Source organism: Arachis ipaensis, chromosome B1 (genome assembly GCF_059453495.1).
Source record: "Arachis ipaensis isolate K30076 ecotype BB chromosome B1, ASM5945349v1, whole genome shotgun sequence".
Taxonomy (NCBI): Eukaryota; Viridiplantae; Streptophyta; class Magnoliopsida; order Fabales; family Fabaceae; genus Arachis; species Arachis ipaensis.
The window spans coordinates 151,455,274-151,467,578 of record NC_142436.1 but is presented as its reverse complement, the minus strand read 5'-3'; the positions used below and the strand labels follow the sequence as shown (position 1 = coordinate 151,467,578).

The 12,305-nt window shown below is 29.5% G+C and overlaps 2 protein-coding genes across 2 annotated transcripts; one reads left to right on the top strand and one right to left on the bottom strand.

Moving 5' to 3' along the window:
• Positions 1–586: 586 nt before the first annotated feature.
• On the top strand, positions 587–3,606 carry LOC107642613 (Peroxidase superfamily protein). Its single transcript, XM_016346022.3, has 3 exons — positions 587–909; positions 1,043–1,406; positions 3,089–3,606. The coding sequence occupies exons 1-3, from the start codon at positions 694–696 to the stop codon at positions 3,493–3,495; spliced, it is 987 nt and encodes a 328-aa protein (XP_016201508.1). The 5' UTR covers positions 587–693; the 3' UTR covers positions 3,496–3,606.
• A 931-nt stretch (positions 3,607–4,537) lies between these two features.
• On the bottom strand, positions 4,538–8,017 carry LOC107642600 (ras guanine nucleotide exchange factor Q-like protein). Its single transcript, XM_016346000.3, has 3 exons — positions 7,084–8,017; positions 5,595–5,845; positions 4,538–5,275 (listed from the first exon to the last, which is right to left on the bottom strand). The coding sequence occupies exons 2-3, from the start codon at positions 5,841–5,843 to the stop codon at positions 4,721–4,723; spliced, it is 804 nt and encodes a 267-aa protein (XP_016201486.1). The 5' UTR covers positions 5,844–5,845; positions 7,084–8,017; the 3' UTR covers positions 4,538–4,720.
• Between the last annotated feature and the right edge of the window lie 4,288 nt (positions 8,018–12,305).

Genomic DNA, 12,305 nt, shown 5'->3' with positions numbered 1-12,305 from the left:
TAGACAAAGCTTGAATAATTCCACACGTAATGTGTTTGAATTCCACATCTTATACAATAATGATAAAGAATTAACTAAATGGTATAAATTTAACTTATTATTATTAATATAAAATAAGAGTAAATACAGTCTTAAAGAAAAAGAGAATGTGAAAAGTTAGGTATAATTAATTTTATATAAAGTTGATATTTGAGAGTCGTTAGATGATAATTTAGTCAAATTTATCAAATCATTTAACGATTCTGCCATCAATTTTACATGAAGTTATTAACTGCACTTAAATTTCGAAAGAATTAAAAAATAAACATCATTCGTACTATACATAATAATCATCTACCATCTAGGTAGGGATAATAAACATCTCATCCCAAAAACTTAAGCTAATTTTGGGGTTCACCAAAAATCGAACTCTTGACCTTTTGGATTTAGAGCTCTAATACCATGTCATGATATCACTCATCCCAAAAATTTCAGTTGATGAGAAAAGATAACACTAATGGTTATATCTCTAATACTAAATCGGACATCCCTAAACCTTCATTGTACACATTTCGAAATATAAGATATAGCAATATCTTTTGTAACTGTCAAATGTGTTTAGCAACTATATATAAGTGCATATAACAAGGGTGGAAACAACATAGATACACACATCAGAACACATAAGAACCAAAACAAAAACATAAGAGAGTGATGGGAGGTTGTAATAGAATAATTGTATTGTTGTCATTGCTCCTTGTGGCAGCAGTTACCAGAAGCTCAGCTCAACCACTGAGCCGTAACTTCTACAGCCAAACATGCCCCAATGTTGAGCAGTTGGTCCGCTCCGCCGTCGCGAATAAGTTCCAGCAAACCTTTGTTACTGCTCCGGCCACCCTTAGACTCTTCTTCCATGATTGCCTTGTCAGGGTATGCAAAATATATATACAAATAAAGTCTACTTACTGTCATGAAACCACTCGTCTAAAATTAAACAACATGAATAATTATATCTTTAATACTTATATATATACATTATATTTGTTAATGGACATACATACAGGGTTGTGATGCATCGGTTTTGATACAATCTCCAAATAACAAAGCAGAGAAAGACCATCCAGATGATATATCACTAGCTGGTGATGGATTTGACACAGTGGTTAAAGCCAAGGCTGCAGTTGATAGCAACCCTCAGTGCCGTAACAAAGTCTCTTGTGCTGACATTCTTGCACTTGCTACTAGGGATGTTGTCAACCTGGCAGGGGGTCCATTTTACAATGTGGAATTGGGAAGGCGTGATGGAAGAATCTCTACCATAGCCAGTGTTCAACGCCATCTTCCTCATCCTGAAAACAATTTGGATCAGCTCACTTCCTTCTTTACCTCTAATGGCCTCTCTCAGACTGATTTGGTTGCATTGTCAGGTACGTCATTTTTTCTAACACTGTTCGTTTCGAGTTTCGACATAAATCGGGCACCAAATCAGTTATGTTTTATGTATAAATATATGTGTTTTATTCTGTTCATAGCAGAATAATCTTTATAAAAGGCTAAATATGTACTTTTATATATTATTAAGGGAAAATTCCACTCCCCTCTCCTGCGAGATGCTAAAATGACACTCTCCTCTCCTCTATTTATAAAATGTACATTCCCCTCCCTTATAACTTTTAAAAAACTTCCTCTTTAATCTATTTTAAATTTTTTGAGTTAACTAATGTTAACTTTATCCATTTTTTAAAAAAAAAATATTTTTTATAAAAATACTCTTTAGAAAAAGTTTTATTTTTTTGTCATTAAATTTTTCTTACCAAAATACCCTTTAATAAATTATTTTTTATTAATTAAATTCTATTTTTATCAAAATATTTTTTAAAAAAATTAATAATTAAATTATTTTTTTAAGATACTCTTCAATAATTTTTTAATTATTAAATTATAATTTTACTAAAATTTTTGTTAACAATTTTTTTTATATTTTACTATTAATTTTTTGATGTCAATATATATTATTTTAATATAAAAAAAAATTTTAGTAAGATTATTTTTCAATATCAATATATATTAATTGTTATACATATTAATAATGGTAAGATTTTTTATTTAATGTTAAAATAATATACATTGATATCGAAAAATTAATAGTAAAATATAAAAAAATTATTAACAAAAATTTTGGTAAAATAATAATTTAATAATTAAAAAATTATTGAAGGATATTTTAGAAAAAAATAATTTAATTATTAAATTTTTTAAAAATTATTTTGATAAAAATATAATTTAATTAATAAAAAATAATTTATTAAATGGTATTTTGGTAAGTAAAATTTAATAATAAAAAAACTTTGTTAAAGGGTATTTTTGTAAAAAATATTTTTTTTTGAAAAATAGATAAAGTTAACATTAGTTAACACAAAAAATTTAAAATGGATTAAAGAGGAGGTTTTTTAAAAGTTATAAGGGAGGAAAATGTACATTTTATAAATAGAGGGGAGGAGAGTGTCATTTTAACATCTCGCAGGGGAGGGGAGTGTAATTTTCTCTATTATTAATTATGATACACAGATACTGACATCGACACGGGACACGACACGGGACACGTTGACACACAAATTTTAAAATCTTACAAGACATAGGACACGCATACATATAAAATATAAAGTATTTTTTAGATAAATCATAATGGTATTTTGATATTTTATTGAATACTAAAATATAAATTAATTTTTTAATTATTTTTAATATTTTATTTTAATCATATCAAGTATTTAAAATATTTTTTGTTTTAATAAATAATAAATATATACTATATCTAAATTTATTTCAAAAATATATGTTAAGAATAAGATTGGACACGCTGACACGTAATGGTATTTAGGTGTGTCCAAACGTGTCCGGTGAAAAAAATTTATTTTTTATTAAGACACGGTTTGGACACAGGCGTATGTCAGTGAATGTCGTGTCCAAAATGCGCAGACACCGCAACTCAGCGAAGTGTCCGTGCTTTATAGATTATTAATTTTTTAAAAATATATCAATTATCTTTGACATCATTATATTATATGTATAATGTATGATTAAAATGTGATTTTTTTGAGAATATCAGGAGCACATACAATTGGATTCTCTCACTGTGGGAAGTTCTCAAATAGGATATACAATTTCAGCCCAAGAAATAGAATTGACCCATCATTGAATCTACAATATGCATTCCAGCTTAGACAAATGTGTCCACTGAAAGTTGATCCAAGAATTGCCATAAACATGGACCCAGTCACACCCCAAAAATTTGACAACCAATACTTCAAGAACTTGCAGCAAGGAAAGGGTCTCTTCACCTCTGATCAGGTGCTCTTCACAGATCCAAGGACTAAGTCAACGGTCAACTTGTTTGCATCAAATGAAGTAGCATTTAACAATGCCTTTATTAGTGCCATCACTAAGTTGGGTAGGGTTGGTGTCTTAACTGGTAATCAAGGTGAAATTAGGATTGATTGCACCAGGCCCAACTAAACAAATCAAATCTAGTAATACTTCCCTTTTTGATTTTGTATGTAACTATTTATATGATGATTCCTTTTTCCATTAATAAATGCTGTCATGGCATCATCATCATTCCTTAAACGAAGCTATTCTATATTTATAACTTTTTATTTAAATAAAACCATTGGCATCTAATCTAATTTTTATTACTAAAAATATGATAAATTTAACTCAATTTATAGAGATCACATAAAAAGAGTAGGAATCTTCCAAAAAATAACGCTTCACTCTCAAAACTCAAATTCGTGGACCCAATTGGATTTTGTTAACCCAAGATAGTCGGTTCAACAAGATTTACAGCATATTGTTGGGCCTTTCAATTTTGTAGTCAGCTCTCGACACACATTAAATGAGAAGTAAAGACCCAACTCAACCATTATCTATTTTCATGAAAGACAAGGCGTCTTTGTCAAAAAAGAAAAAGAACAGCTCAACCCTCAATCTTTTTACGAAAATTACAAATAAAATTTTGAGTAAATATCCTATCCGGCCCTCACAATTAGCTCGAAAGGACAATGAGTCTTTCAGAAAAAAAAATACCCAATTCGACCTCTGATTTTTTTTTTTTTTGATTGATTAGCCTATGTGCCAAACAAAAAACAACGTTGACCTTTTTTTGGTACAGGGATCTTGTTGTCCTTTCGAGGTAATTGTTAGGGACCGAATTGAGTTTTTTTTTTGTCAAGGACCTCGTTGTCTTTTAAAGTAATTGTGAGGTACTGTTTTGGATTTTTCTCTAAAATTTTTATAAAATTAATTTTTGTTGAAGATCAAAATATCTTTTTTGGCATAAAAAATGCCTTATTCTTGGTAAAATTGGATAAGGACCAAATTGAGTTTTTACTCTTGACAAAGTTTTGAAGAGTAAGATGCTCAAAACAAGTTGATCTTCTTTGGTTAGTAGCTATTTTCAATTAGTGTTTTAGTTCATGGTCATCTTTACAAGTGCATTAGGTTAAAACAATAATAATTAGTAACTAGCGATCTATATTCACAGAGAAGGGGGTAGGTGTTTTATAAAGTATAAACTATCCATTTTATTGGAATAAAGTAGAAACTAATTAATTATCTGCTAGGAATATCTGAATGAATGAACCACACAAATTTGTTGTGGTCCATGTAGAGTTAAACATGATACAAACAAATGATGATGAGTTATATATATATATATATATATGAAACTGGTATTGAATCTTTAATTTAAGCCTTGAGAAAGCCAATGTGGTCCCTTATTCCTTCCTTGTGTTTGTGTAAATGTCACAGTGGTACTGCTCAGAGGAGTGGTGGGGTCATTGCATTCTTCTACTATTCTACTTTTCCCATTTGGTGATGAGTCTTGTGAGCATGCTAAATGAGCCACATGATCATGTTTCTTAACATGGCTACTACTACTACTACTACCTCCTATACTTAGTGTCAAATCCACTTCCATTTCTTCATTATCACAACCACCATAGTTGCTAGGACCTGCCTCACCTCCCATAAATACTTCTTCCTCACAAGCAGGCCTTTCAAGATCAAAACCTCTACTTGAGCCTGCAGCTTCCTCTCTCATCAAATTTTGATGAACATGGAAATCTAGTCCATATGAGGCTTGTGCCACTAGATGTTGTTTTTGTTCAATGAAATGAGGATGCCTTTCATCTATGCCATTTAATAATGGAGTCAGAAGTTTCTGTTGTCTTATTTCCTTTCTGAGCTCATCCATCAGCATCTTTTGCACACTGTACAGCCTGTGCAGTTCTCTTACCTGCAAAATCCATATTCTCTTGCTGATCAATGATCATCATGTCCTTTCTAAGACAACAAATGGAAGTGTAATATGAGTACTGAATATGATACAATACAGATGTAACAATATTTGAAGTAGATATGCATAAGGTACACATACATAAGTGCACATAGATTAAGAAGTTTCATAAAAAATGTTGATCATGACAATTTTCTCATATGGCTATAGATATATAAGACTTTTGACCCTATGGATTTCATGTGATGTAATATTTGTTAAGATGAGTAGTTCAATAATCACATCACATGTATTTTTGAGTATATATATATATACATACCTGCTGTTTGAAGATGGCCTCATGCATCTGCATTGTCCTTTTGATGTATTCAATGTTGTTTCTTTCAAGCATCCTATCCATTATTGGATCTTGCACTTTGGAACTGATTATAGTCTTGATGAGAAGGTTATAATTGGTCAGCACTTTGTTCTGATAATGCTCCCAGACATCCACTCCACCCACTCTCAACTTGTTGCTGTCTAATGATGTTGCTAGAAGATTTACTGAATATTCAACTTTGGTTCCCATGCCTGAAAAGAAACATGAAGTAAGTTCATTTTAAACTTTGTTCAATGCTGCTTTTACCATACTTCAACATAACAATTGGAAAACTGTAAACTCATGTTTTATATAGGAATTGTTGAGGGCTAAATTACCCCAATCAAATTGCAGTATGATCAGCCATAGTATACTTCATATATGCTGACATTATCATGAAACATAGATTCTGCCACTTCCCTTTTTGGTGCAGAGATGCATACCATATAAAAGGAGCAGATTCTATCTTTTTTTTCATGAGATAACTTGTCAAAACAGGGCCTTCCACTTTACTAACCAAAAGTAGGAGTGTATATATATATATATATATATATATATATATATATATATATATATATAGAGAGAGAGAGAGAGAGAGAGAGAGAGAGAGAGAGAGAGAAAAAGGGGGACCAAAAGAATTTGCATTTAAAATGTTCAAAGTGTGTAATCATACATTGCCGGGACACTAAAGCAGCATGAATATGAACACATTAGATGTAGGCAACAGTGAGAACAATTAAAGTGGGGGTCTGTGATTGTGTGATGGAAGCACCATTACATCTTTAGAGGCTCCGTTTGGTAAATGTCTCAAAACATAAATTATAAAAACACTGATAAAAGAGACGAAAAAAATCTGTCTTAAGAAGAGACATTCTGTTTGTTTATATATCTGTCTTTAAATAAATTTGTATATTCTACTGTTTTCTATATGCCTATCTATGCCTCAGAAAAGTGATCACTTCACCATGGTTTTCTTTTACAAAAGCTACTATGCTCTTTTGAGCTACTCTAAAGACAACTGAACTTTACATCTGGTAATGCTAAAATAGGGACTTAAGGATTCAACAAGATTTGAGGATCACAACATCTATCACACACACAAAGACACTGGGGAGTTTACATGTCAAGAATACATGTGCAAGCAAGTCAACTTTTATTTCCTTTTATGTTACTCTTGAAATTTTTTATGTGTCACTGTGGATGGATGTTTGACAATTGATAATTGTCATTTCCTTATCAAATAAAACTACCATATATGAAAAACATAAGGAGCATTAAATCAAACTGCAGAATCTTCTTTCAAGCCATATATATATGTTATGGACTACTATGAAGAAAAATAAAAGATCAGAAACTGTTCTCATTAGGATATATATCATATCATAACTCATATGCCTTAACTAAAAAACAATGAAAAGCCATATATATTTGTATTATGGACTATGTATACCTGTAATAAGAAGTAGCAAAATTGCAGCTTTCTCTGATGAAGAAGGTCATTGAACATCTTCCTCCTTCATGCCAGCATTTTAAGCCATGAATCAGCCTTAAGAGTAGTTGAAACAGTATATTCTGTCATAATTACTATCCTTGAATCTTGTTTGAGACAAAGGAGAGATCAAAAAGTAGTATAGCTCATAGACAACAAGCTAAGAAATCTCTTTCTATCTATCTGTCTATCTCTCTATCTATCTATCTATCTATCTATATCTCTCTATAAGCACATGTAATAACCAATCAAGAATAAACATTCATTCAACCCTTCACTATGAAACAAAACAAGCTCAGATTTAAAAATGTAACAATAATTTAGGTTATGACAGGCTGTGATGAGAAGAGGAAGCTAAGCAAGATTCAAAAAAAAAAAAAAAACTAAAATGGAGTAGTAGAGTAATGTGTCTGTATAAGTTTGAGTAAGAGTGATATTGAGAGAGAGAGAGAGAGAGAGAGAGAGAGAGAGAGAGGTGTGTGTGATGATATAATAGAATATGTATGAATGATAATAATATAATAATATTAGTGTAGTTGTAACATTTACTTTAGTTGATTGAATATTGTGGTTCATCAATCAGTGTAATGTGGGAAATGAATTGAATTGAAAGGATAGAAAGGAAAGGGGACCACAGAAAGAAAGGGTTGTATAATAAAAACAAGTGACAGTCCTAAGCATGAGCCAATGTATGGTAGGGCATGGGAGTGCAGTGCAATGAACAAGATATTCCAGACAAACTCCTTAGCTTCTTATAATCATCATCATCATTCATCATATAATGCATCATATATCACCAATCAAAATTAGTGCTTGCTTCTTCACTACACATTTGTTTTTACAATTTGATTACATTTATATTATTCTTTCCGTACATGCACAACAACAATAAAATATCAACTTATCTGTATGTTGGTGTTGGAGAAGATTTCATCAGAATGCCAATTTTAGGTGTATGTTGTTATTATTTGGATTCCATGTGAATTTCCCTTGCCAGCCATGGAACTTTGCTAGGATTTCAAGCTGTGATAGTGACTCATTCCAACCTTATAGATTGTGTGTATACACATGCACTCAGAATTATGCTGCATAATAATATATTATTCATATAATACAGTAACAAAATATCTAGAAAATCATAATTAAAATATGGTGGAAACTCAGTTGCAGTCGACTTCACGTGAAGTTGATACTGAAAGCTGTTAGATGGTTTGACTGATTTGACTAAATTTTTATCTGACGACTCTTAGATATTAATTTCACATAAAGTCGACTTCACCTGAGTTTTCACCCTTAAAATATAGATAAGTAAAAAGTTTAATCAAACATGTTAATCTAGTTAACGATTTTTAACTATCATCTTCGTATAAAAACATTGTTACGTGCAGGCTAAATAATATTATGAGGGTGAAATCCAAAACTAAAATATCTTGGTGGGTGGTGTGGTGGAGATGAAAAGTTGTCAAAATCAAAATTAAAGATAGAAATTAATATATCCTCCAACTTCGGTTGTAAACGGAGTTTTAATTTGTTCTCTCATCTGTCACGGTTTATTCTCTCTCACTATTTATAACCACAAATAATTCAAATTGTAAGATCCTACATACATGTGCGTGCGAAACACCAAAGTTTAATGCTCAACATTATTCCTACACATAACTCATCTTATTCAATATGTTCTCATTGAACTACCTACCTAATGGCCTACACATAAATCACCATTTTACACCGCACAAATGTATGTATATATTAACCCCAGCTTGTGCGTGCTGCCATTTTTCTTTATATAATATATATGAATGAATGAATGGCTCATACATATGCTTCAACTTCAACTTGCAGTAGTTTCTTCAAAATTTGGGTCACTCAAGGCACGCGTTGTACCCTTTCAAAGGCACAAGCCGTAACAAAGTAGACCCACCCTTCCGCACTCAATCCTACTATGCCTTTTCAATTTACTTTCATTAGTTGAAAGCTCGCGCGCATTTGTCTCTATGTGAAGTTGATATTTGAAAATCATTAGATAATTTGATAAGTTTAAATAAAGGTAAAAACTTAGGTGAAGTCGACTTCACGTCGTTAGATAAAAATTTAGTCAAATCAGTCAAATCATTTAATGACTCTCAAATATTAACTTCACATGAAGTCAACTGCACCTGAGTTTCCACTTTAAATCAATTATCATTTAACGATTTTCAACTATCAATTTCATATGAACGCGTATTCACCAAACAGTGATTATATAAATAATTATCTAAAAGAACGATAATAAAATAACTGTATAAAATATTTTATAAAGTGTATCAAAATTAAATCCGTATTTTTTAGCGTTAATTAAAAAATTTAAAATTTATAAAAATATTAAAAATAAATTATTTTTATAACCAAATTTAAATAAATCTTTTTTTAATTAACTTTTATTATATCAATAAACTATTAAATTAATTTAATTAAATTTAATTATTAAAATAATTTGATCATATAACACCACCATAAAATTTACTTAAAATTTGATCTTACACCGTATTTAATAATAAAATAAGTGTACAAAATATATTGATTCTTCATCTTGTTTCTAATAATTCACTCTCTACACTTGAATAGTAGTCCTGTTAAATAGTGAAATACAGTACATATATATATAGTAGTACCGACACTCCCTTTACTTATCAAATAACCATTAATGAAACCTAAAACATATTCTTTTCTCATAATAAATCCAAGGAGCTAGTGGTTGATACTTTATATTATATATATGTAATGTGTATACATTGTCACATTAATTAACCTATTCTCATCTTTGCCCCTAATAATTAAAAATAGTGCTACACATCCAAATTTTGTTATGAACCAAATATAATTAAATTAAAAAATAAAATTTAAAATAATATTAATTATAACTAATTTTTATTATATTAGACCAATTTAATTAAATTTAGTTAACAAAAAATTTTAATATATAGTATTATTCAATAATTAATTTCTATATTTTTGTCTTGTTTGATTTTCTTGGCTTCTATCTGTATTAGTTAATATTTTTTAAACTACTTCAGGTCATGTCATGTTTCCGTAAATAACTTAAATCTCAATTAATGGACTTTGTCTGTCTCATACTCTTATTAATTATTTGGAACCTCCGTCTTCTAATGGGCGAAAATGTTTTTCAAAAAATAAAAAAATAAATAAATAAATAAATCCTAATTTTTTAATTTAAAGAGACGAATACATATAAATTATTAATTAATTAAAAATACTAAAATATATAAAATTAAATTGATCTTTAAAAAAATTAAATATTTTATATTTTAAAAAATTAAAAATATTTTTAATTTTTAATTAATTAATAATTTATTTATTTTTGAGATAAAAAATCAGAATCTATTTATGGGTTACCCTGAAAATAAATATAACTTAATTAAAAGATGCACACTATCGATCTGATAACAGTCCCATGACCATGATAATAAATAAATGTACAATTGGATCTTATCAGCAACACAGGCACTTGTTTTTTATTTTTCATCTTCACGATCAAGATGGGTCCAACCGTATATTAAAATAAAAGAAAATTACTTGAAATGTGATTGGTGCCTTGGAATGTGTTGCTTTAGTTTCAATGTTTGATGAACAAATGGTTGGCACATTTAAGTGGTGTCATGATCCATGGATTCATAAGAAAGTCACATCCTCACTCAATCACATGTATGTTTGCAAAAGGCTTGTTGATAAGATTTATTTGGAATGACAAGAATAATGGTTGTGCCTCTTATGGGGTCCAACAATTCTTTTAGTGACACTTGTCACTCACCCAACCATACAATATCTTCTTAGTACTCTACTACTAGTAGTAGTACCAATATTCCATCTTGTGTACAATAATATATGAGATTGATTAATGTGAATATGTGATGGGTGTATTTATGTTTTAACAAGATATATCAAGTTAGAATGCGAAGTGAAAAAAAAAAAAAAAGGTAAAGTATGATTTTGGTTATTAAAATATAGATAGAAATTTTTTTTTGTCTTTAATATTTTTTTGGATATAAAATCGTTTTAAAAATTTAACTTGATTTTAAAATTGTCTTTATCTTATTTTAGAGACCAAAATCGTATAAAAGTAGCGAGAGTGGAAGCAGAAGCAGAGGTGGATCATAGACATCTTTTTCTTTTTTCTTTCCTTTCCCCTTCAAAACACTATCTTTCTTTTACTTTTTATTTTTTTAATTGAGTAAATTATCATTTTTGTCCTCAACCTTTGGGATAAATCTTATTTGTGTCCCTAACGTTTAAATCGTCCTATTTTTATCCCTAACGTTTGTAAAAGAGATTCAATATTATCATGCCGTCAATTACACATCATGAGCGCTTTAGTTTAAGTTTTAAAAATCCTTTCTTGAAGTTAAAATACAAATGTTTGGGATAGAATCGATGATTTACTTCGAAAAATAGCTCATCAAATGTTGAAACTAATTCCTACAACATTTACATAATTCACTTTTCTAGGGACATAATTGAATCTAAACACAAATAGTGAGTATAATATTAAAATCGAACACATCCAAATAAGACCTAATTGAAAATGAATACATCCAAGTGAGAATAATTGAAAAATATAATCTGATTTGTTAGTATAATTGATAGTAGGATAACATTGAATTACTTTTATAAATGTTAAGGATACAAATAGAACGATTTAAACGTTAGGGACAAGGACTTACCCCAAACATTGGGGATAAAAACGATACTTTACTCTTTTTAATTTTATAATTTTTTTGTTATGAGTAATTTGGTCCAAATTTTTAATATTTAAATAAAAATTATAATTTTAAAACTTGGTTTTAAACTTTAAGAACGATTTTGTATGTAAAAAATGTTTGAGACAAAAAAAATTTCGACCTATACCTTAAAAACCAAAATCATACTTAACCCAAAACAAAATAAAAATTTTGGTTATTTTTATATGATATCTCATTCAAATTAAATGCCAATTATTCAATAAATAAATAAAAGGTGTGTTGAGGATCTAGTGGTCACTTTGTGACTTGACCTGTTTTTGGGATCAGTTGTTGTTTAATCAGTTAAGATTCTTTTGCCAAAGGGGTTGATTAAAGGAGCAATTGAAATTAGATTGTGGCTTTTTGGCTTAAGCATGCTTAGGTTAAAGCTAAACCTACTTTCCTTTT